Source organism: Phyllostomus discolor, chromosome 2 (genome assembly GCF_004126475.2).
Source record: "Phyllostomus discolor isolate MPI-MPIP mPhyDis1 chromosome 2, mPhyDis1.pri.v3, whole genome shotgun sequence".
Lineage (NCBI taxonomy): Eukaryota > Metazoa > Chordata > Mammalia > Chiroptera > Phyllostomidae > Phyllostomus > Phyllostomus discolor.
This window is the reverse complement of record NC_040904.2, coordinates 144,764,535-144,792,265: the sequence shown is the minus strand read 5'-3', so window position 1 is coordinate 144,792,265 and position 27,731 is coordinate 144,764,535. Positions and strand designations below refer to the sequence as shown.

At 35.0% G+C, this 27,731-nt stretch overlaps 1 protein-coding gene across 9 annotated transcripts in view; it reads right to left on the bottom strand.

The window, feature by feature from the left end:
* OSBPL8 (oxysterol binding protein like 8) overlaps positions 1–27,731 on the bottom strand; it is a 170,806-nt gene that overhangs the window by 94,168 nt on the left and 48,907 nt on the right. For 3 of the 9 annotated variants that reach the window (XM_028503691.2, XM_036018652.1, XM_036018654.1), the window contains 2 exons: positions 16,562–16,600; positions 7,783–7,819 (listed from right to left, as the gene is read on the bottom strand). The exons of 1 other annotated variant lie outside the window; for it this stretch is intronic. In XM_028503691.2, the coding sequence (XP_028359492.1) occupies positions 7,783–7,819; positions 16,562–16,600 (76 nt within the window). The remainder of the gene's footprint in view (positions 1–7,782; positions 7,820–16,561; positions 16,601–27,731) is intronic. 5 more of the 9 variants (XM_028503692.2, XM_028503694.2, XM_036018653.1 and 2 more) reach the window with 2 other exon arrangements.

The following is a 27,731-nucleotide window of genomic DNA, read 5'->3' as shown; positions in this document are numbered from 1 at the left end:
CCTCCATATGATCTCTATTTCTGTGAATTTGTTACTGTTCTAGTTGTTTCTTAGTTAATTTTTGTTTTTTTAGGTTCGGTTGTTGATAGTTGTTAAGTTTGTTGTCATTTTACCGTTTGTATTTCTGATTTTCTTCTTTTTCTTAGATAAGTCCCTTTAACATTTCATAAAATAAGGGCTTGGTGATGATGAACTCCTTTAACTTGACCTTATTTGGGAAGCACTTTATCTGCCCTTCCATTCTAAATGAAAGCTTTGCTGGATAGAGTCATCTTGGATGTAGGTCCTTGTGTTCGATGACTTGGAATACTTCTTTCCAGCTGTAAGTCCTCTTTTGAGAAATCAGTTGACAGTCTGATGGGAACTCCTTTGTAGGTTACTGTCCCCTTATCTCTTGCTGCTTCTAGAATTCTCTCCTTATCTTTCATCTTGGTTAATGTAATTATGTGCCTTGATGTAGGCTGCCTTGGGTCCAACTTCTCTGGGACTCTCTGGTTGTCCTGGACTTCCTGGAAGTCTATTTCCTTTGCCAAATTATGGAAGTTCTCCTTCCTTATGTTTTCAATAAGTTTTCAATTTCTTGCTCTTCCTTTTCTCCTTCTGGCACCCCTATGATTCAGATGTTGGAACGTTTAAAGTTCTCCTGGAGATGCCTAAGCCTCTCCTAGTTTTTCTGAATTCTTGTTTCTTCATTCTGTTCTGGTTAAGTGTTTATTTCTTCCTTCTGCTCCAAACTGTTGGTTTGAGTCCTGGTTTCCTTCCCGTCACCGTTGGTTCCCTGTACATTTTCCTTTATTTCAGTTTTCATAGTCTTTACTTTTTCCCTCTATTTTAGGACCATACTCAACCATTTTTGTGGGCATCCCAATTACCAGAATTTTGAACTCTGCATCTGATAGGTTGGATAGCTCTTCATTGCTTAGTTGTATTCTTTCTGGAGCTTTGATCTGTTCTTTCATTTGGGCTGTACTTTTTTGTCTCAGTGTACTTGTTATATAGTAAGAGGTGGAGCCTTAAGTATTTGCCAGGGCAGGGCATAATACTTTGCTGCATTATGGCGCTGTATAGGGAAAAGGGTCCCAGAAGGAACAATGCCATTTGCTTAGCTCTTGGTGGACTTTTAGTCACTTTCTCCAATACCCACAAGCAAATTGGGCCCATCTGGCGCTGTTCCCTAATGGGGGGTTTGTATACATTCTAGGACCCTATGGGTCTCTCCAACGAACTCTTCCATGAGGTCTGGAGTTTCTCCTGCTGCCTCAACCCCCCACAGGTTTTTCCAGAGGTTTTGAGGCTTTATTTCCCCACGCTGTAACCCTGGGTTACGTGTCTGTCTTGCTCCCCAGTTGTTCCTCCCCGTTTATCCTCATGCAAATGTGGGACCACCGGTTCCACCAGCCACTGCCTTGCCCACCCAGGACCTCCAGCTGTGCCTTGCCCCAAGTCCCTTCCACCCAAGCTGCCCATCTCTGCTCCTCCTACTGGTCTGGATGAATGTTTCTTTAAGTCCTTGGCTATCGGACTTCTATACAGTTTGATTTTCTGGCAGTTATGGTTATTTTTTGTTTTTAAATTTGTTGTTGTCCTTCTAGTTGTGCAAGGAGGCAAAGTGTATGTACCTACTCCTCCATCTTGGCCAGAAGTCTCAAATATTTTATATGTTCATAAAATCTCACTACCAAGAAGTATATGGTGGCTCCTTCAGTTACTAAATCAAGGCCCATTGAACTCCTAAATGTTATTATTGAAATTAAAAATGTATGGTGCTGATCTGCAAAGACAAACTGACCTAAAGAACATAATAGAGAGCTCTCAGAAACAAACCCATAATTATGTGGAGCACAGATATACAATAAAGGTAGGGAAAGAAAAGACTATTCAATTACTGATACTGGAAAAATTGGTTATTCATATTGGATGAATAAGTCCCCATCCTTAAACCACAAAGAACAATTATGAAATCAAAAACATAAATGTAAAAAGCAAAACACAAAAGCTTTTAGAAGAAAATATAAGAGAATATCTTTATAGACATGGAGTAAGTAATGATTCTTTAAAAAAATAAAATAACTAACCATAAAAGAATTGATAAATTCCACTACATTTTTTAAAAATTAAGAATGTAACAAAAGATACCATAAAGAAATTGAAAAAACAAGATATTTGCAACATGTACTTAACCAAAGGTTAGTATCCAGAATGTTTTAAAAAATACTCATAAATCAATTAGAAAAAGACTAACACTGCAATATAAAAATGGGGCATGGGGGTGCATCAAAAAGAACAAAATACCAAGAAATAAATTTAACCAAGGAGGTGAAAGACTTAAACAATAATTCCCTCTCATCCATAGTTTCTAGATTCTAGAAATCTTCATCATTCTAGAAGTAAATAATTCATAACTTTTAAGTTGTGTGTCATTCTGAGCAGTGTGATAAAAACTTGTGCCATCCTGCTCCATCCCACCTGAGACATGAATCATGCCTTTTTCCTGTATATCCATGCTGTATGTACAAAACAATAAGTTATTTTGAAAGACCACATTCATATAAATTTTATTACAGTATATATTATAGTTGTTTTATTTTATTATTAGTTCTTGTTAATCTCTTATTGTGCCTAATTTATATATTAAACTTTATCATAAGTATGTATGTATGTATGTATGGGAAAAAACGTAGTACATATACAGTTTGATACTATCCACATTTTCAGCCATGGGAGTCAGAATGTATCCCCCATGGAGAAGGAACTACTTTACACTGAAAACTGTTATGACACTGATGAAAGAAACTGAAGAAGATACAAATAGATAAAAAGATATTCTATGGCTGATAGAAGAGAAGAATTAATATTTTTGAAAATGTCCATACTACCTAAAGCAATCTATGGATTCAATGCAATCCTTATCAAAATTCTAATGGCATTTTTCACAAAAATAGAGCAAACAATCCTAAAATTTGTAGAGAACCACAGAAGACCCTGCACAGCCAAAACATCTTAAGAACTAAGCTGAAGGCATTAAGCTCCCTATTTTCAAACTATATTATAAAACTCTAGTAATACAAACAATATGGGTAGGTATTGACAGTACTGACATAAAAAAGACATAAAGATCAGTGGAACAGGATCAAGAGCCCAGAAATAAACGCATGCCTATATTGGTAATAAACTTATGACAAAGCAATCAATAATATCAGCTGTCTGGGAAAAGAACAGCTTCTTCAATAAATGCTGTTGGGAAAAGTATACAGTCATATGCAAAAGAATGAAACTAGACTACTATCTTACACCATACACTAAAATTAACTCAAAATGAATTGAAGATTTGAATGTAATATTGAAGTCATAAAACTCCTAGAAAAAAGCATAGACAGTAAGCTCCTTGACATCAGACTCTGCAATCATTTTTTGGATCTGACTCCAAAAGCAAAAATAAACTACTGGGACCATATCAAACTAAAAAGCTTTGTACAATGAAGAAAAACCATCAACAAAATGAGAAGGCAACCGACTGAATGGGAGGAAATATTTGCAAATCAAATATCTGATAAGGGGCTAACAGCCAAAATATATAAAGAACTCATACAACTCAATAGAAAAGAAAAAATCCTATTAAAAAATGGACAGAGTATCAAAAAAGAAATTTTTCCAAAAAAGACATGTAGATGTGCAACAGGTACAAGAAAAGGTGCTCAACATCACTAATCATCACAGGAATGTAAGTCAAAACTACAAACCACCATTAAGTTATCATCCCACACTCCTTAGCATAGTTATTATTAAAAAATCAAGAAAAAACATTGTTGATGAGGATGTGGAGAAAACGAAATCCTTTTGCATTGATGGTGGGAATGTAAATTGGTACAGCCACTATGGAAAACAGTATGGACATTCCTCAAAAAGTTAAAAATAGAACTACCATCTGATCTAGCAATTCCATTTCTGTGTATTTATCTGAAGAAAACAATAATACTAAGTTAAAAAGATATATGCTCCCCAATGTTCACTGCAGCATTACTTACAGTAACCAAGATATGGAGACAACCTAAGTGTCTATCAATATATAAATGGATAAAGAAAATGCAGTTCATATATATAATAGAATATTATTCAGCCATAAAAAGAATGAAATCTTGCCATTTGCAACAACATGGATGGACCCTGAGGGCATTATTCTACTAAGTGAAGTAAGACAGAGAAAGACAAGGTAGAATCAAAAGAGACAAAGAACAATAAAAACTGAACTTAGAGGTACAGAAAACAGACTGGTGATTGCCAGAGGTGAAGAGGTTGGAAGGGGATGCACAATGGATGAAAAGGGGGTCAAAGGTACAAACTTCCAATTATAAAACAAGTAAGTCAAGTGGATGTAATGTACAGCATGGAGACTATAGCTAATAATACTGTACAGCATATTTGAAAGTTGCTAAGACAGTAAATCTTAAAAATTCTCATCACAAGAAAAATATCTGTATCTATGTATGGTAATGGATGTTAATTAGACTTGCTGTGATCATTTTGTAATATATGCAAATTAAATCATTATGTTATTTACCTGAAAGTAACAGAATGTTGTATGTCAGTTATGCCTCAATAAAAAAAATGATACAAAAAAAGGGGGGAGACTTGAATGGTGATTTCATGGAAGAAAAGATGCAAATTGTCAATAAATATATAAAAGTGCTCACTCTTTTAGTAATAAGAAACACAAATCAAAACCACGAGAAATATTTTCCACTCGCTAAAATTGACAAAAATTGCTAAGTCTGAATATAGATGAGGATGGGATCCATGAAACACTTTAAGCACTGATGGTGGAGTATACACTGATACAAGCACTTTGGAAAACTATTTAGATCTGTTGTATTATATTTCAGCATATTCTATGGGTCCAACAATTCCACTCTTGGCTTTATAACTAGAAATACTCTCATATGTGCGTACCAAAAGGCAAAAATTAAAATGTTGATACTAATACTGTTCATAGTAGCAAACATTAAAACTTTACTCATCATTTGAAAATAGAATAGATTTATATGTGGTGGTATACATACATCATAAAATAGCATGTAGCACTAAAAAAGGAGAGATCTACAGCTATACTCAATGACATGGTTGAATCTTAGAAAAAGATGTTAATTACAATAGCAAGTCCTAAAAGATGACATGTTACCATGCTACCATTCTGATAAAATTAAAAACCAAGAAAACCTTAATGATACATACATAATTTTAAAATAACACAAAAAAGCTATTTTTTAAAAAGCAAAGAATGATAAAAAATACAAACAGTCATCTATGGGTGGCAGGCACAGGGAAAGAAGAGAGAAGCAGCACATAGATGGACATGAAATATTTTTAAAGTTCAAGTTCTTAAGTGGCAAAAGTTCAAAATTTACTGACTGTATAATTATGCTTTATAATCTACCTATGCTACATTTTTTGTAGTATCAGACAATATACTTAAGGCTAATTTAAAATACATTATGAGAAATACAACTAATAGAATTCAAGTATGCTTAAGTATTCCATCAGCAAGACATAGGTAGCTACGTTTTGAGTAACTTTAGTATGTACAAAAGGAAATAGTCTAAGTGTACATTTAGTTCCATTCACCCATTTCTAACTTCTTAGTGGCTGAGATATTACTGTTATGATTTTGATAACCTTGAAGTGAGGTTTGTAGAAATAGCAATATACAGAGTATACTTTAGAAAAAAACCAGGAAGCCTATTTTTCTATTTTTCTCTCACCCCATTCACAAACATTAACGACTATACAAACAAAAAAGGATTTGCATAATACAAAAATCAGTTTGCTATTCTCCATCATTTGTAGAATTGAAGACTAGTTAAGTATAAATTTAAAAAGGGTAGTGACTTTGTTTTTATCTGTATCCCTTGACATAAAAGTGACAATAAATACTTGCTGAATGACTGAATAAATATTTGATGAATGAATCACTGCATGATTTCAATGTAGTTTCTGACATTATAATCAACTGCCTCATCTACTAAAAATAGCATTATAGTGCCCTCTCCCGTTTGTACTTTGTAATGGAAGTAACCTACTTGGCCTTTCATATTGCTTTACTATCTTAACTACAGTAGAAACTAATCACACTGGAAAAATTAACATACCAGCTGGAACTTCTAAGGAGACTATGACTCTGTAATTACCATTCTTTACCTTCTGAATTCAACTCATCAATATAAAATCTAAAGAATTTTATAAGCCTCAGAGTCTGGTGTATGCCCTTAATCTAAGTGAAACCTAAGATAAAATGAAGTTAAGTAATTATTTTAAAGTCTTAAATAATCTCTATGTAACTTGGATGGATCTGGAGAGCATTATGCTAAGTGAAATAATCCAGACGGTGAAAGACAGATACCATATAATCTCACCTATAAGTGGAACCTAATCAACAAAACAAACAAGCATGCAAAATATAACCAGAGACAGTGAAATTAAGAACAAACTGATAGTACCCAGAGGGGAGGTGGGAGGGGCTAAAGAGAGGAAAAGAGGGAAGGGTTGTCAAAGAACATGTATAAAAGACACATGGACAAAGCCAAAGGGAGGTAGGACTGAGGGTGGAAGGGGGAGGTGGCTGGGGAGAGGGAGAAATGGAGACAACTGTACTTGAACAACAATTAAAAAAAGAAAAAAAAAGAAAAAAGTAAAAACTAAAATAAATAATAATAAAAAATAAATCCCAAGTCTCCCCTTACAGATGATACACCTTTTCTCAAATACTTGAAAAATTTAAATATGTTGGTAAATAGTATAGATCCTAATAAAGTACTATATGAAATTACTTTTTATTCCAAAAGATATACTGTCTCCAGGAAATAGTTCTAACAGTCCATTTTTACCTATTGGCAGAGTACAATATAAACTCATCCCTAATATATGCTGTATATTTTTATTTATATAGGCTTAAAACATGTAACCACAATAAATTTCCTCTATTCCAAGTAAAAATTAAACACCTCCACTTATAAAACCCTGTTTCTAAAATAGAACCATTCAACTGACATTAAAAATTAAATTCTATTTGTAAAGTTCAGCAGTGGCAATCAGTTCACCTGAGCCAACATTTGAATGTATGAACTAGTCAGAGTAACTGAAAAATTCATAGAAAATATCTGCCAAGTATTACAAGTAAGGCTGAATAAGAAAATAAAAATGTTTTGGTATTTGTGTACTTTACTTTCAAAAACTCTACTATTCTAATAATGCTGTTTATATAATAAACTATATTTTTTAAACTATGTTACAGTTAAAAAGGAGTTTTAGCATATTACCTTAATCATCTCTCTTTATAGGAAAAATACATATATATTATAAGCAGTATTAGAGACAAATAGCAACTGTTCTAAAACATTTTCATAACCATATTATCTATTACATAAAAATTCTGACAAACTAAAGCCATTTTCATATGGCAGTGAATTTCTTATACCATGTTCAGCCTCAAAGTAGTATGACATGCTTTGTGGTGATTGCAGAAAGAAAGACTATGAAGAAAAGGTCCTAAATGATTAACTAGATCATAGATTAAGTAAATACTCTTATCTTTAGATAGTCAAGATGTAAATATACAAATACTATCAATCTCTGATGGACACTGACTGACCGTTTATATACTTTACCTTGTATTTCAATGTGTGGAAAAAAGAGAGCTTAAAAATCAAAATAAAAATACCATATGCTTTTTATAAGTATACATCAAAATATTATATCTCCAAACATGCTATTCAAACTTTAGCTACTTACTTGATGGTGCAAGGACATCTTTGCTATCACCAAGAAGCTTTTAATGCAGGGTAATTGAGCAGCAAACAAATACAATCCAAACAAGGAAGAAGCACAATGCATCAGGATTGAAGCAGCAGTGAAACAAAAGGACAAGGAAAATAGCATTAGTTTATAAGTAGAAAGCACATGCACATCAATCCTAATAATCACAATTCACAAATAATTTCCTTTTCCACACATAAAAAGATCCTGGCTTAGGCATTATCCAATATTTGTTCTATTCTGTAAAATGAAGGTAGAAAGAGAAAGATAAAGTCACCCAAGTATTGTTTTGAAAATTACTCAAGTCAAGAATTAGTTTGAATTATAATTTAAGATTTGGGTTAGGAGCAGTAAAAATTATTTAGAAATGTAAGGTACAGCCAAAAGTTATTCATTCTTAAATTTAAATGGTTTAAAAATATACAACACCCATGCACTATTAAATATTAGTTCTGCATGCCATGAAAGCATTTAACACTACACAGAAATTCAGTCTATTTTTTCTATAAAAAGAAAGGAACATTTACTGAGTTCTTATTATATTCAAGCATTGTGCAAAAGACCTTTTACAAAGACACCAACAAAGTAGAACAATTATTTTCTCAAATGGCAAAAAACAAAGAGGAATACTGATTAGAATGATTTATTTTATTAGCTCAGACAAAATTTTCTTAAATGAATAATTTTCAATCAACTAAAAGAAACAGAAAAAAAGATCACTGGCCTGTTGTCTAGTAACTATTTTAACACACAACATTACACTAAATGTCACCTATGGACAAGTGTTTTGGTCTCCCTTGGTAGGGACAAAATCCTTAGCTCTCCTTCATTTCAAATACCAAGAATGGTAGTAAATCAAAACTAAAGTACCAAAAAAAAAATCCCACCAATTACATTATTGCTTGGCTTTATTTAAAGAGGATGAGGGAATCTTAATTGGCTACGACAAAAAAAAAAAAAAAAGAAGAAGAAGAAGAAAGAAAGAAAGAAAAGAAATAGCAGTTGTTTGCTTTGGGCTTCTATTGTCTCCCAGGAAAATATCTTGGCCCTGTTAGTTCCCTGAAGTGATGATTATCTCACAACACTTGAAATTGTGTTTTAATGCCTTTTAAAGGCATTTGCTAATAAATAAATAAATAAATAAAGGCACTTGCTCTGTTCATTATTCTGTAGTTGCCCACTTATGCACATTTTTCTATAAGCTAATTTTAATTTCACAGAATAAACTTTAAAAAAATACAGCTTTAGTGACAATGAACTAATTGTGCTCAAGTCCTTATTACCCTGTGAGTACAACTAGCAAGTATGTGGGAAGAGATTAAAGCATTTATGGTAGGCAGTCTCTAAAATGGCCTAGGGATCCCCACTTCCTGGTATACAATCTCCTCTTTGAGTGTAGGCTGGACTTGCTTAAATCACTTCTAATGAACAGAATATGGCAGAAGTAAAGGCATCTCACTTCTGAGATTAGACCATAAAGAGACTACGATTTCCCATCTTGTTTGCAGTCTCTCATTCTTACTAGATAGATCGTCCTGGGAAAGCCAGCTGCCCAATAGTGAGGCAACCATACAGAGAGTCTCATTATGTAAAGGAACTGAGAAGTCTGTCAACAACCACTAAGTGAGCTTTGAAGTGAATTTCCTACCTTGACCCCTTTCCCCTCCCCTTCCATCCACTCAGTCAAAGCTTTCAGAAAGACTGTAGCAGACCACCTCTCTCCAGTAGCTTGACTCCTACTATATAGAGAGTTTGTGCCAGAGACGACTAGCAAAACTGTTCTTAGATCCCTGACCCACAGAAACTAAGATAATAAATGGTTGTCATTTTATACCACTTAATTTTAGGATGATTAACACCAATAAATAATTAATATAATATTGGGAAAGTGAATGAAGTTAAACTGATAGAGACAACTGTGGCAAATTTTACAAATGTTTCACAGACATCTTCTTTAAAAAAATGTTCCTGTACTGATATAAATAATTACTAGTTTCCCTAGATTTACCAGCAAGTTCCTAAAGGAAAGTATGGTTCTAACCATTTATACAGGGTTGGGAGTATTTAATTTCACAGGGCTGATCATATTTGAAGGTTTTGAGCTGGTCTTCTGTGTAGGACTAAAGATTAAATTTACTTTCACTGTACAGGTGTTAAATTCTCAAATACTGTTGATTAACAGCATTAGCTTCCATGCAGCTGTACCCCTTGCCTGCTTATTCCCAGAAAATAATCCCTAGCATAATAGGCAACTCCTAAATACTTATTTCAAATTATGCTGACTTTCAATTTTATATTCCCAACCATGTTTGGGCATATAAATCTGATTCTATTGAATTAATCCAGTATTTTTTCAAATTGAGACACTAAATACTAATCAAAATAAACATAGAGTATTCCAATCATAGATAATCCATCCATCCAAATATTTACTGGATACCTACTATATAGATAGGTATCATTTTAGGCACCAAGGAGCAGTGAATAAAACAGACAAAAATTCTGCCTTTGGGGTAAAAATGGTTTGGTGTGGAAGATGAACAGTAACATAATAAGTAAGTAAAAATTTGTTATGTATTATATAGGATAAGTACTAAGGAAAAATAAGCAGAAAATGAGGACATAAAATATTAGGGAAGTAGGAGTTAAAATACAGACAGGGTATCCTACTGAGGCTTCACTCCAGAGTTGACTAGGTAAAATGAGGTGACTTACCTTAGGACATAAAAAGGAAGAGTATTCCAAGCAAAGGGAGGAATAAGTATAGAGGATTGGTAAGGGAGCCAGTTTGGAGTGTTTGGGGAACAGTAAAATGGCTAAAGAGGTGGCAATACAAGGCAAGTATGAGTGTAACAGATGAAGTCAAAGAAGTAAAGGGGTGCCAGAGTGTGTAGGATTTTATAGGACCCAGACAGGACTTTGATTTTATTCTGAATGAGATAGGGGCCACTGAATGGTTCTGAGAATAGAAGCGATATAATCTGATTATGTTTTAACAGGATTGCTCTGGCTGGTATGTTGGGAATAGACTAGAGGAACAGGTTATAATCAGTTATGTTACTGCAATAAACTAGGGGAGAGATGAAGGAGACTTGAACCCAGGTGGTAGCAGTGAGGGTGGTGAGAAGTAGTTGAGTTCTGAATATATTTTTAAGGTAGAAACAACAGGATTTCTAAATAGACCAAGCATGGGAAAAAAGAAAGAAAGAGGAATCAAAATGATGTCAAGTGTTGAAGTCTGAACACCTGGAAGGGCAGAGCTGCCATTATCTGAGATGCAAAAGGCAGTGAGAGGCGCTAGTTTACAATGGAGGAATATAAGCAGCTCAGGTTGAAACAGGTAAAGTTTGAAATACTTATTAGATATCTAAGTCAAAATGTCAAACAGGCAATTGGATAAACAGACCTATACAGAGTAAGGTATAGGCTGGTAAAAAAATATTATAAATTATGATATGTGTAAGAGTTAGGATATATAACCTCAATGGCTTAATCATAGTAGATTAAAAAATGCCACAAAATGAAAGAACAGGCATTAGAAAACATGATGAAACAACAGAACTAAGAACCAAGCTGAAACACTCCAAATAAAAGCAGAAACACAATAAAAAATAAGCATTTCCTCAGAAATCTTCAGAAGGATGTGGATACAAAAGCATTAAATTGGGATGTAAGTGAAATCTTCCTACAGTTCCTTTCAAGTGATGTTAACGGGAAATAGGATATAAGTAATAAAAGATTACCAAGAAATTTTACTGAGTGACTTACCTCACGAATTCCTTTGCACATAACTAAACTGCACACTACTAACTTCTTACCACTTTTAGGACCGGGGTCTAATTTTTGCGGTTCCATATTGTATACACATGAATAAAGACAATGTGAAATTACTGATGTGGAAACATTCTACACAAGTATCTTGTAAGATATTTTAAAAATAAGAAATAAAAAGCTAGCCATTCTTTTTGTTTTTTGTTAGCAAGCCAAAATAGAATATTACCATAATCTCAAAGAATCCAGGAACTCTTCCTCAGCTTGTTCAGAAAAAGACTATTAAGATAGGACAGACACATTTTCTCTATTTGAGTAATTTATCATATTTACCATTATCCCTTAGACAATGTCCACACAGTCACTCTCAGTAATTTCTTTAACATATAAATTCTCTATTTTGAAAATAGTAAAATTATAGTGACATGCCAGTATACTACCAATGTACTTTAATTAAAAGTATGAAATACAGCCATTATTTACTGATTAGTCTACAAATCTCAGGAAAAGAACATTATGCAAAAAAAATGTGATTTTGTTTTAATGTACTTCTGTACTTGCTATGTATAATTAGCACTGAAATCTTTGAGAAATGTAAAGGAATAGGTAAAAGTTCATAATCAATCACACCTTTTGTCCTGGGAAACCTCTCAGTCCTGAGTAATCTAGGACAGATGGCCACACTATTACGCAGAAATAATCCCATGAGATCTAGGTAATAGCTTGATTCCATTGCCTTTAGCACAGCACCTCCTTAACATACATATTGACTTGACTTAAGTCATCTTTTGAGCTTAAATGAAAGCACAAAGAACTTATCAAGCACTGCTATGAGTACCGCTGGAAAATAAAGATTCAAGCAGGTGGCAGCTCTCCCCCAATATAGCTTATCAAGTTGTATTCCTAGAAGCAACCCTGCCACAGCTTTCAGAGAAGCCACAATTCAGATGGAAGGTTATATAAAGCACCCTAAGAATGTTCTACTTAGTGTTATTTTTGGCTCTTACAGTAAGAAACTTCAGTGAGGGATATACCATATTTTGCCATGTATAATGTACACCTTTTTGCCCAAGTTTTTTAGGGAAAATTAAGGGTGTTCATTATACATGGGTAGTGCTAATTCTGTATCTATATAAATGTTTTTAATTCTTTTATTTATGCTTATGCGTTAAACGTGTAACTCTAGAAAGTAGTAATGATATCCACGTGCAAAATAATACCCTGGAGATGACAGTTTTGTTTCTAAATGTAAATAAATAAATAATTTAATTAAAATATTAAAATGAAAGGTTTTTTCCTGAAAGTTTGTGCCAAAAACATGTGTGTGCATTATACATGGGAGTGCGTTATACACAGCAAAATATAGTATAATGCAGCTGAGATCTCTCTGTTCTTTCAACAGGAGCCATCCCTCTACACATAACTGAACTTTTCATATTCCTGCATCTCCTGCAAAACATACATGTGCACATTTTATCCCTGAGTTTTACAGGAGAGATCTTAAGGAAATATTTTTTCTGGGAAACATAGCTTATTACTGCTAAGTAGAAAATTTGATCTGGCTGGCCAGGTCAAATGATTGGTCATTCTATTTAAAAATGACCTAATCATACATTTGATTCCACTTCTAGGAATGTATACTAGGCTGATTATCCAAAATGGTCATAAAGATGTGCCTATAGATATGTACCATAATATCGTGTATAATACCAAGATGGAGGCAGAGGTAGACACACTGTGCCTCCTCGCACAACCCAAATAAGGTCAGCAACAATTTAGAAACAAGATACCAACTAGATCTGACAGAAAATTGAACTGTATGGAAGTCTGACAACAAGGAGTTAAAATATACACATTCATCCAGACTGGTAGGAGGGATGGAGTAGAACAGCAGAGCAGAGAGGGGTCACAGCACAAAAAGCGGTGGCACCAGATGCGTAACACATCCCGGGCATGTAAGGCATCCCAAGCGCAAGACCACAGCGGGTGGACCCTGGGTACACAGGCGGCTGGCAGATCCAGTGAGATGGCGACTGTGAAGCCAGGCACTGAGAGCAAGGCGCCTGGCTGTCCAGGCCACATTTGCGCCCAAATAAACCAGGCGAAATTGGGCAGTGAGGTAGACTGAGCAACCCAGGGTCCCAGAGCCAGGAAACAGAACCTCTGGACACTGATTGAAAACACCTGTGGGGGTTGAGGCACAAGGAGAGACTCCCAGCCTCACAGGAGAGTGCGTTGGAGAGAACCACAGTGTCCCAGAACATACTTAAGCCAGTCACCCACAAGGGAATTAGCAGCAGAAAGGCCCAGTTAGCTTGGGGGAAGCAGTGGAAGGGACTGAAATCTGATGAAGAGAGGAGAAAGCAGCATTGTTTCCTCTCGGACCCCGCCCCGACATACAACGTCACAACCCAGCAACTGGGTTGCCCCGTCCGGGAGAACACCCAAGGCTCCGCCCCTCACTAAATAGCAGGCATGACCAGATTTAAAAAAAAAATGGCTCAAATGGAAGTACAAATCAAAGCCCCAGAGCCAATACTTTTAAGCGACCAAGAGATAGCCAACCTATCAGATGCATAGTTCAAAGCACTGGTGATCAGGATGCTCACAGCATTTGTTGAATTTGGTCACAAATTAGATGAAAAAAATGAAGGCTACACTAAGTGAAATGAAGGAAAATGCACAGGGAACCAATAGTGGTGTAAAGGAAACTGGGACTCAAATCAATGGAGTGGACCAGAAGGAAGAAACAACCAACCAAACAAAAAAGATTGAAGAAACAAGAATTCAAAATAATGAGGAGAGGCTTAGGAACCTCCAAGACACCTTTAAATGTTCCAACATCCAAATTATAGGGGTACCAGAAGGGGAAGAGGAAGAGCAACAAGTGGAAAACTTATTTGAACAAATAGTAAAGGAGAACTGCCCCAATCTGGCAAAGGAAATAGACTTCCAGGAAGTCCAGGAAGCTCAGAGTCCCAAAGAAGTTGGACCCAAGGAAGAACACACCAAGGCACATCATAATTATATTATCCAAGATTAAAATGAAGGAGAGAATTCTAGAAGCAGCAAGAGATAAGGGGACAGTCACCTACAAAGGATTTCCCATCAGACTGTCAGCTGATTTCTCAAAAGAGACCTTGCAGACAAGAAGGGGCTGGGAAGAAGTATTCCAAGTCATGAAAGGCAAGGACCTACATCCAACATTGCTCTATCCAGCAAAGCTTTCATTTAGAATGGAAGGGCAGATAAAGTGCTTCTCAGATAAGGTCAGGTAAAAGGAGTTCATCATCACCAAGCCCTTATTTTATGAAATGTTAAAGGGACTTATTTAAGAAAAAGAAGATAAAAAACATGTATAGTAAAATGACAGGAAACTCACAATTATTAACAACCACACCTAAAGCAAAACCAAAAACAAACTAAGCAATCAGCTAGAACAGGAGCAGAACCACAGAAATGGAGATCACATGAGGGTTAGCAACAGGGGAGTGGGAGGAGGAGAGATGGGGAAAAGGTACAGGGAATAAGTAGCATAGATTGTAGGTTGAAAATAGATAGGGGGAGGGTAAGAATAGTATGGGAAATGTAGAAGTGACACAAGGACATGAACTAAAAGGGGTGAATGTGGGTGGGAGAGAGTGTGCAGGGTAGAGGAGAGTGAAGGGGGAAATGAGACAACTGTAATAGCATAATCAATAAAATATATTTTAAAAAAATGACATAATCATACATTTGATTCCACTTCTAGGAATGTGTACTAGGCTGATCATCCAAAATGGTCATAAAGATGTGCCTATAGATATGTACCATAATATCATGTATAATATCAAAACAAAAAAACAATTTAAAATGAGGTATTAAATAAAAATACATTCACACAATAAAATACTATGTATTTATTAAAGGTTTTTTCCACTGACTGAAAAATGTCCATTATATATCGGCTTTTTTTTTTTTTTAATTTTACTTATTTATTTTTAGAGAGGGAAGGGAGGGAGACAGAGAGAGAGAGAGAGAGAAACATCAATGTGCGGTTGCTGGGGGTCAGGGCCTGCAACCCAGGCATGTACCCTGACTGGGAATCCAACCTGCGACACTTTGGTTTGCAGCCTGCACTCAATCCACTGAGCTACGCCAGCCAGGGCTTATATTGGCTTTTTTTTAAATCCTCACCTGAGGACATGTATTTTTTTTTAATTCATTTGAGAGAGAGAGAAAGAGAGAGAGGGATATCAGTTGCCTCCCATACATGTCCCTACTGGGTGTCAAACCCTCAACCTAGGTATGTACACTGACCAGCAATTGAACCCACAGCCTTTTGGTATATAGGAGATATTTCAACTAATAACTAAGCCACCTGGACAGGACATATATTGGCTTTTTTTTTTTTAAAGATTTTATTTATTTATTTTTAGGGAGGGAGGAGGGAGGAGAGAGAGAGAGAGAGAGAGGTATCAATGTGTGGTTGCTGGGGGTTATGGCCTGCAACCCAGGAATGTACCCTGGCTGGGAATCGAACCTGGGACACTTTGGTTCCCAGCCCGCACTCAATCCACTGAGCTACGCCAGCCAGGGCTCATATATTGGCTTTTAAAAGGAGGTTATAAAAATACTTTGTATAATATGCCTCCACTTTTAAAAAATTTCGTATGTAAGATGTACACATATGAATACACTTAGGAAAGAGGTCACCAAAATATTAACAGTGGTTTGCCTTATAATGTAAGATTTTATTTATTATTATTTTTTATGTTGTTTAAATATGCCACATTAGTATGCATTATAAAAAAAGACTAAACCTATTTACATTTTAGAAAAAATAAAAATGTTTCAAACTGATATTTTCAATCTACACTAGCTACTTATGACAAAATCCTTTATGATTAAAAACAGTGAAAAATGTTTTAAGAATCCAATTTGAAATCCTAAAAATATATAAAAATGTTAACATTTCAAACATAGCACCATATATATTACTCACTGTCTCTTGAACTTCAGCAACTTCTGAATATGGCAAGATCTAAAAAAGAAACAAATTTTCTCAGGAGTTATTTAATCTCATATACCAGGATCTGAATCTAAAGGGCACCCACAGTTTATCAAAAGAATTAAGAGGTGTGTTAATCTTTTAAGAAGTAGCAAAGAAAAAAGGTACAATATTAAGATTATACTGGAAACTGAATCCTTTTTTAAAAAAAAAAATCCCAAGGCTTCAGGAAATTATAGTCAATCTTCCAACCTGTGCAGTTCTTTCTGGAATCTTCTTTGTTTTTTCACAGACCTAGTTTTTTTCTTCAGGCCTGGATTCATTCAAAAACTTCATTCCAAAGCATTGCTACCTATATGTTTGGGCATTATTGCAAATTAATTTCTTTGTTCTAAAATTCTATTAACAAAGGAAGGGCTTTAAACTTGTTTTATAAAATATCTTTATGTAAAAAATAGCACTCAGTGGTTTCCCTCAGAATCAAGTTTCCATGCCAACTTGCCTAATTTTCCAATGGTACCATCTTCCTTTAAATCACCCAGACCTAACCCCTTGAATCATCTGAAACTCTTTTCCCCCAACATCAGATCAAGTCATTAAATTCTGATGAATTTTACCTAGACAATGTCTTTCTCACGGTCCTTTCCTTCAATCCCTATTAATACCATGTAGGCCAGACCTACATTACCTCATTTGTCAACTTTTGCATCTATCTCCCTTTCAATAAATATCCCTGTGTTCACTCTTGCCTCACTCATTCATTTACTATGTTAGATACTAGAATTTAAAAACATGATAAAGACATGGTTCTTACTGCCAGGAAAATCACTGTATATTGAAATTTGTATGTACTGTACAGTAACTTATTTGATGTTGAGATAAGTTATCTCTAGTCTACCCAAATTACTCATTCTTGAAGCTAGCCCCATCATTAGCAAGTAATTTAACTTCTCTGAGGTGTACTTTCTCCTCTGTGAATACAGTTATTAAAACTTACAACTTTCAGCCCTGGCTGGCATAGCTCAGTGGATTGAGGGCGGGCTGCGAACCGAAGTGTCGCAGGTTCGATTCCCAGTCAGGGTACATGCCTGGGTTGCAGGCCATGACCCCCAGCAACCACACATTGGTCTGTCTGTCTGTCTGTCTGTCTGTCTCTCTCTCTCTCTCTCCCTCCCTCTCTAAAAATAAAATAAATAAAAAACAACAACAAAAAAACTTACAACTTTCCAGAATTTACTTTACAGATTTTTTATTTTTATTTATTTTTTAAATGAGGTCTAATTAATAGATTTTTTTAAAAGCATCAAGCAAATATATAGACATCAAGCAAAATTGCTAAGTAATACAATAGACAACAAAGACCAAGAGAGGACCGATAAGGGAATGATTAATTTACCAGCCATCACTTTAGCTATGTTGCTCCTCCATGTAAAAACATTTGATAGCACCAATTCTTTACAAAATAAGCTCTTGAAATGTATTTAAACCTTCTACAATTTTGGCTCAATTATCCATCCCATGGAAATGTTTTGATTTCCTATGACATAGTCTCACAACTCCAAAGCTCCATTTATCTAAATTCAGTCTTGTAAAATTGATTGCTCAGAGCAATCTGCAGTTCTGTACGTACTTTCTTTCTGCTTCCCTGCTCAGTAGCTCAAAAGTTCACTGACCCTGAAGGCTCAAATCAAACTGCCAATTCCATGACCAAACTTCAAGCTTAAGTTATCTTTCCCTAACTCTGATCTTCTACTATCAGTTTTTTGACAATGTATAGTTCACTATCTTACAGTATTTTCTGTTACCATTAAAAAAATTAAACTGTTATTTAACTTTTCCCTAATATTATAATTGTCTAGTACAGTACTGTCAAATACAACATTCTGCAATGATGGAAATATTCTATACCTGTGCTAATCAATAGGCTAGCTACTAGCTACACATGGGTATTAAACTGCTGAAATGTAGCTAATAAGACTGAGGAATTCAACACTTAATTTAATTACTTTAAATGTAAATTAGTCATAAGTGACTACCCTTTTTGTACATATCAGGCCTAGTACAATCTGATCCTTCCCCGGTTCAACTTAACCGGGCATTTGCTATCTAGCATTTATCACTGCAGACCAACCCTTTTCTCAAACTCTTCCCTTCCTTAATTTCCCAGCTATTTTCTCCCCATTCTCTTCTTCCCTCTCTCTGCTTAACTCGCTTCCCTTTCTGCCCCCCTTAAGATAGTTATTCCCAAAGGCTGCATTCTAGAATCCCTTTTGTTCTCCTTCAACATGCTTTCCCTAGATGATTCCATTGACTTGATTTTTAAATGGGCTCTATTCAATGACAATTACCCAAATTTATTTCCCACCTCTTCTGAGCTCTAACCCCTTAGTCCATCCCCATCACCCTCCTGGTGCACTCATTCTTTTTACCCCAGATCAGATATCACATCTGTGCTAAGGGCTTCTCTGACTTCCCAAGTCAAGTATAACAAAGGGATACTACATCTTCACCAGGCGCAACAGAGATACTCCATCTGATTGTCACTGCATCCTTCTATCAGGCAGAACTACAGGGAAGAGTCCACATAGCTCCGTATATTTCTAAGGGCACTGACCCTGCATCTCTGTCTTCCTGAGACTAAGGAGGTGGAAAGACCACTCACTCACCTTTCCCCCAAACCTCAAAACTTATAGCCTAAACACCAGTCTGCCTCACAGATCTGCAGGGACCACACGTGGCTCTTATCTCTGCCTAGAAAACTACCTTCAGGGTTCTGTTCAAAAATCACTTCATCAGAAGACTTCCATGATATTCCTAAAAAAACAGCAACACCCATCCCCCTTTTCCAGTACTCTTTATTCTCACCCTACTTTATTTTTCATCACAACAATCATCACATAATACAGTATATAATTTTGGGGGGGGGGTTTGGTCCTTGTCCACTAGAATGTTAGTTCTACTAGAGCAGAAACTTCATCTATTTTGTTCTCTCTTGTATCGCTTAAAACTATACATGGTAAACACATGGTAGACACTCAACAAATACTAAATGAATGAAAAATGTATAAATGAAAAAAAGGCTTAATCATTATTGTAAACATGTAGTTTGCTAAGTTCCTCTGTGTACTAAATGAATTAGTTTAAATTCTCTTATGCCAAAAACAAGTCTTGCTCATCTTCATATTTTACAAAACTTATCACTCTGCACACTTAATATAGAGACACAAAGAACTAATATGGACTACAATCATGAAATCTGATCTAAGCCTAACTCTACAATATTCCTTGGGCAAATCTGCATAAACATTTTGAATTTAATTATCTTATTTGTTCATGAGATCTGCCCTAAAATTCTGTTATATTAAAAATTCAACCCAGAAAAGTACCTCAATGCTAAGAATATCGTTAGTTGTGCTTAAAGCATATTCATATTTTCTTCAACTATCAGTCTTGGCCGTCATCTCCCCAAATTCCATTTTTAGTAATTCTCCCATCCTTTCTCTTAAATAATTCTGTTCTTTACATATAACATTGTTACAGATTCACCATCAGTTTTTAGTAATGGAACATAAGTTACATTTGTCCAATAGTGGTGATCTCTTGCCAAGGTTACATCAACCTCCTTCATCGAGGTCTTCATATACAAGAAAAGTTCAAAATCAATCAATGTCAATTGTAACTAATGTCATGCATCTGGTGAGACTACCAGTGAAGTATGTGGTTATGAAATCAGAAAAGAAATGATTATCTGCTAAAAAAATTAAACTCATAACCTTGGCCTTTGACTTTATTAACATTCTCCTCTGTATCTGATCTAACCATTCATAGTTACTCAAAAAGGTTACAAATTAATGGCACAAAAGAAACCATGTTATCATCTCAATCGTGCTAGGTTAAGTGTGAAACTGGTTATATGAGATAGCTCATGCATATAAATATTTCCATGTGTAATGCATACTCTTATGACCTGTTTAAATAATTTTGATTTTCAGCCTGAAAATCAAACTTGGAATTTCATTTTAGCCAATTCTTCACACAGATGCATTAGCCTACGTCATGACCAGGATCTGAATTAAGACATAAGGACTAGTACAGCATGTATATTTCCTAGTACATTTCCCAGTACTAGGAAATATTTGGTAATAACTACTGTAATAACTATGTATGGTGCCAGGTGGGTGCTAGACTTATCAGGGTATCACTTCATACATTATATAAATGTGTAACCACTACACTGTATACCTGAAACTAATATAATATTGAATGTCACCTGTAATTGAAAGACAACTTAAAAGAACTGCATATAAATACCTTCCTTCTATATTTTCACTCTAACATATGGCTGATTACATATTATGTTGTTCAGTACCAAGCCACAGACGAGACTGCTAAAAATAGTATGGAAACATCAACCTCCAAGACTCATAATATCTACCACACATAAAAATTCAGTTAGCAACTGTTCTTCACACCTCAGCAACACTTGGTGCCTAAATGCCAAAATATTCACCCTGAGAGAAAAGTCAAAATTAGTTTCAAACTGAATTAGGGTTAAATAAAATAAATCATGTATTACATATTTTCAGAGTATATATTAGTTAATGCATATAAAAACTTTAAGGATGCTTTAAAAAACTAGGTATAATATAGATTAGTTTGTAATAGAAACACATTAGCCTTTATAGTCAATGACAAGAATAAGAGAATTAGAGTATCTGTGTTGAAATCCTCACATAGCCCACTGACTAGCTATGTGATCTTTGGTAAATTACTAACCTCTTCAGAACCTCAGTTTCTTCATTTCTAAAAACAGAATAATATATATTATATACTTCACATTATTATGGAAAGGACTAATGAGAAAGTGTAGGAGACATCAAGCCAAGGTCAGGACTCACAATATGTATGCAAAAATTTTTTTTCTCTCTCACACAAATATAGTAACCCAAAGATGGAAAGTGCAGATTCTAGAAATCTAGGGAAAAAAGCAAAATCCAGAAGAGACATATTTTCTAGTCTGGTACTACTACTACCCTACAGGCTTAAACTACCTTTTACCTAGATAATACAACTGCATGCTAACTTGTTCCCTGGGCTAACTTTCTCTATTTCTACGGTTCTCAACCTCAGTTCCATATGTACATCATCCAGGAGACTTTAAAAAGTACTGATATCTGCATCTCAGCCTCTAAGATTCTAATTCAATTTGTTAATAGAGTGCTGTAGCCTGAGCAATGAAATTTTTCAAAACACCTCAGACAACTCTAACATTCAGTTGGATCCCCCCTACAATATTCCATAATTCTGCCAGGATAATTTTCCAAACCTACAACTCTGAACAGGTTATTTCTCTGCTAAAAAAAATAAAAATAAAAATAAATCAATGATTTGACATACTTTAAGATCTTAAGAACAAAAACCCCAGACTGTAAAATTTGTGTAATCTGATTCTAACATAGGTGAGGTGCAGTATAGAAAAATGATTAAAGCTTGGCCTTTAGAGACAAAATGTATCCCAGTTCTGCCACTTAGTAGTCATGTGACCTTAAGCAATTTACTTATCTCTGTTTTCTCTCTATTAAAGGGGGGTTAATAATACTATCTCGTAGGGTTATGTGAGATTACATGAGTCTACATGCAAAGTACTTGGAATAGCCCCTGGTACATAATAGAAATTTAATAAATGTTAGTTATTACTCATTTCCTCTAGACTTATTTTCTACTAATTCCCCTAAAGCAGCAAACAATATTGCCTGTGAGACCTAAAACCTGCTCTGAACATAATGTAAGAAACCTAGCAAGGTACTATGTGACACAGATTATATTCAATGAAGGTAGGGTAGCTTGCTAAACTCAATAAATGTTTGACCAAAATTAAAGTTGATGTGTATGTGTGCATCTGTGTATACAGATATATTAATATAAATTCATATAACTATACATACATGCATAAAAATTCACTCCCTCCCCCAAGCTCTTTCTTGTTCCAGTGCTGATACTTGCACTATACTCAGTTTAAGGTGGCTTCTGAAATCATAAGCTAATGAAAACCTACTAAGGTGATGTGAAGTCTAAATAAAAATCCTTCATTGTTTTATCCTCACTAAATAATTGGCACGTGAAGATTTCTCTAACTTTTAATCAAATTTATCTTTATGTATCTCCAACATGCTAAAATCCAAATCCTTTCCATAAAACCACTTTCTTGGGTTTATGGGACTCCCATTTTTTTAAAAAGTAGGAATAAATTTATTTTAAGATTCTTAATGCACATAATTTTAATTAAGAGTTAAATGCAGAGCTGTGGGACTCTTGGATTTCATTATATTCTGCTTACAAAATGCACCTACATGTCTTAAAAAAGAGAAACAGCAAGTGATAATGCTTATGGAAAAATCTTTAATCCCTACCTTAAAAATCTGAATGATTGCATTTATGGATATTAAAAGAAATAATAAATCTTTAAAACCAGTTTTCCTCCTGAAGTCTAGTTTAGCAAAACAAATAGCTTTCTATTGGGTAAATGACATAATCTATTCACTCGGGAGTTAGTTATCTTAATAGTTCTACTTTTAATCTTTAAGTTGTGGGCATGTCAGAGCATGCAAAGATCTATCTTATATTAATGAACTGTGCAATATGGCTACTATTCTTTTGAATCTTTGGTACATTTTCAGCTACCACCTTAGCCATTCTAAATGCAGGGAAGACAAAGCCAAAAAGAAAGTAATCAATTTCTTTTGCAAATGAGAACTGAGTTACTCATTAGTGAAATAACTAACACCCTTCCTAAACCCATGCCTAGTGATGGACAGGGAGCAACCTTAGAGCTGAAGATAGTATAGTACCATAGGTGGAGGAAAAGTAAGCGGGCTAGCTGTAAGAAGGGGGATTGGGAGCCATCTTTCTGTGCCCTTTTCTCTTTGTAGTCCTGGACAGATCATTGTTCATCCTGCCTTTACCACGAGGGCAGAAAATAACTTAAAACCAACTAGAGGCATTAAACACAGTTCTAAAGACTTTTGTTTTTAAACTGTGCACATGTGCAGTCACCGTGTGCATATAAGTGCAAGAGAAAACACTGACCACTACCTTGCACTACACTTTCCCCCAAATCAGCTAAATGATAACTAAGGGGGCAGCTTGTGGAAAAGAACTGTGGCCCATAGTACAAATACAAAAAAGTTCCATAGGAAACAGAACATAGGAGTGGAAAAGGCAAATGAAGAATGATGAAGCAACAATTTAAACAAGAGATTCTCTATCCTAACACATGTATTATGCCCTAGAGAAAACAAGTGTCTCTGTGTCCTTACCTTTCTATCTAGGGTAGTATGAAACAAGGCAGTTAATATTCCCAAGAGAATATTTTTTCCAAGAAAGTATAACCTCAAAAACAAATAATTAATGTTCTAAAGAGACCAAGTGTTGTTAGAGCAAACAACCTGTAAAATCTCAGTAGAAGGAACAAAAATTAGTGAACCAAACTTATTTTAAAAACCTTAAGATAACCATAATAAATATATTCAAAAGATATGGGAGAATATTTTTTTTATAAAAAAAGCATAACCAAGCAATCACAAAGAAAATAGCTAGAAATACTGGGTATAAAAATATTATGGTAAAATAAAGTATACAGGAGGTTTGAACAGAAAAAAGATACAATAATAAATAAGTGAGCTGAAACAGTAATAAAGGAATTCAACAACAAAGTATAAGGAAAGAAAAAGGTGAAAAAAATGAGATAGAAGATAGAAGCAAAAATGCCACATTCACAGAATAGAAGACCCCCAAAGAAGATATGATAGATTTTTAAAATAATATTAAATAAATTTAAAACCTATACAAAATGGGTAAATTTCTGAAAAAAAAATATGAAAATGTGTAGACTCTACCAACTCTCACCTATAAGTATATACACACAAAACCCTAGGCTCAGCTGCATATAAATTAAAAAGAAAGAAAAACAATTATTTGTGTATGATATAAATCAGATAAAATATTTAAACCTAATAAAAACAAAGTAAGTTGGCATGCAACAAATACCTGTCAAATGTCAACATGAAAAAAGAAACAAAACAAAACAAAAAATAAAACTCCTTGAAGGTACAGATCATGTTTTAACAGTAGGTAAAATTATGAAATAGGCAAATTTTATTTTGGTCATCACTCCCTCATTTCACCCCCCCCCCCCCATCACCTTCTGGGTCTCCTCTTATCATGTAGCTCTCAATTATTTTTTCCTTAAATGTTAGTTGCTGAAGGTTTAAACAAGCAATTCTCAAACTTTTGGGTCTCCAGATTCCTTTATGTTCCTACTAATTCCAAACTAACACTATATTCCCACTAAACTATGTTCCTACTAACACCCTGAAAATATGTTGTTTGTGTGGATTGTATCTATTGAGATTTGCTGTATTAGAATTTCAAAGTGAGAAATTCATTATCTCAACTAGGTGATAAAGGTCAACATCAATGGTGGTAAGTCATGTTGATAGTATACCAGGCCTGTCCAGAAGGTATCCAGGCATGTAATATGAAAACTAGAGACATTTATTAAAGAAGATACAAGATACAAGGAACACTGCACACAAGACAATGACACTTCAGTCCCCTATAAAGTAGGCACCTTGGGATCTCACACAGTTCTCCCAATCGCCATCAGCAGTCCCATCATATTCTTGTGAATCTCATCAATGTCTGAAATATCATCCCTTTCAAAGGTGATTTTAATTTTGGGAAAAGCCAGATGTTGCAGGGTGCCAAATCTGGGCTGTAGTGGGGCTGAGTTATCTGCGTGATCTGATGTTTCGCCAAAGAACTCTGCAGAGATGTGATGCATGAGTGGGCGCATTGTTGTGATGAGCTGCCAATCACCAGGTACCCAAAGCTGTAGCCTTCTTAATCATCCGAATAATTTCCGCAGAGGAATGTTCAAGCTTAACAGCAAAATATGATGACTTGTTGCTCTACTCAGTCACTTTGAATGTGACAGCCACATAGTATACATGCTCACTCAACAATGTCTACCACCCACACTGACTAGTATAGTGAAGTCATCATTGTTCACTCATGCGCAATCCAGTCCACTCTCCTTGGCTTCCAGATTACATAGATGTCGCACAAACCATTCTTGTTATATTAACAATAGCTGGACTTTTTCCAGATGGACCTCAGTATACCCTTGATAATGTGATAAAATGGCATTTACCTTTGTGGTTTCCTCCAAAAAACCTGTAAGTCCAATTTAATCATGAGAAAAACATCAAACAAATCCCAACTGAGGAACATTGGGCAAAATATCAGATCACTACTGCTCATCACTATCAAGGTCATAAGAAGACAAGCAGAGTCTGAAAAACTAGCACAGCCAAGAGGACCTTAAGGAAGCATGCCAACTAAATGCAATGTGCTATCCTAGATGGGATACTAGAACAGAAAAAGAATATTAAGCAATAACTAAGACATCTGAATCAAGTATAAACTTCAGTTAATAATGTATCAATATGGATTCATTAATTATATCAAATATAGGATACTAATGTGCTAATAAATGCAAAACCTGGGGACAAGGTATTCAGCAACTGTGTAACTATGTTCACAATTTTTCTGTACAGCAGGTCTTGGAATAATGTGGTTGGTTCAACATTATATGTTGATGAGCTGCCACAGGAACTTAATTCTTGTTTGTATTAATTAGCCTATGGTAATACTGTCATTTTGTCATTTTGTTTAAAGTGACAGAACCTATCAACGATGTATGTGAACTTACTGTAAGCTTACTGTAAGACTAAAAGTGTTCTAAAAAATTAAATTTATTATAATAAAAACAAGAATACACAAGTACACACTCCATTATTCAGAAAAATGATATCACATTTCATATAGTCTCTGAAAAAGTGCAGTATACACTCATGAGAGAATGAGAAAAAAAGGCAACCAATATCAAATGCCATCATATTACTACCAAAGTAATTTTGACCTCACAGATTCTATGAAGGGTACTTGAGGAGTTCCATAGTCCTGGGAACAGAATTTGAGAAGATCTCCAAGCATAATGGAAACAGAAAAGATTTCTGGCTTGCAATTCTGCTGTTATACTGTGTAGAGATGACTGGCTAGATATTTTACTTTTTAAAAACTAACTCTTGCCCTGGCTGGTGTGGCTCAGTGGATTGCGAACCAAGGAGTTGCCGGTCAATCCCCAGTCAGGGCACATGCCTGGGTTGCAGGCCAGGTCCCCAGTAGGGGGCACAAGAAGCAACCACACATTAATGTTTCTCTCTCTCTCCCTTCCTCTCTCTCTGAAAACAAATAAGTAAAATATTAAATAAAACAACAACTAACTCTTTCTCCAACCCAGTTCTCAAAACTTATTAAAGAGTCCCATAATATACCAGTAATTTTTTTTTACCTTATTCAACCTCTACTAAGAACAAAAACAACTTCTAATAAGTCCAAAAAATGACAATATAAGATAGAATTTAGGTACCATATAAGCCCAGACTAATCATGAGAATACTGAGAAGTATTTCCCACTTGGGTAGTTCAAACATTACAAATATTGAAATACCATTAACTTGTAACTTTCAGAAGTTAATATAATATAAAACATACCTATCAAATTCTTTTACCCTTTTTGTAAATGTCTCCCTTTAGTAAAAGGTTCAATAAAGTTGTAAAATGGCAGAAAGATAAATACCTAAAAAAATGTAGGTTGGTTGGTTTGCTTGCTTTAAGGTAAAGGCTAGCCAGTCATTCCCTCCAGCTCCCATCTATCTAAGCCAGTTAGGGTATTATTTGATACCCCTTGAGAATTAATAGATCTAGGCAATGTTAATCAATGGTTGCTATTATCACAAATAGACAGACAGACTAATTGTATGCCTCTTCATGGTAATAAACAACACCATCAATGAAGTTGGACCTGAATATGAGCAAGCCTCTAACTCTAATAAACAATTTATAAGAAATATAAGTGACTGAAGAACACATTAAACAATCACCACAGGAAAAATCCAGATTGTGAGAAACTCTACGACAAACTACTTTATTTCTTCAACATACTGAAAAGAAAAATTAAAAAATTGGAAATTGGCCCTGGCTGGCATAGCTCAGTGGATTGAGCGCGGGCTGCGAATCAAAGTGTCACAGGTTTGATTCC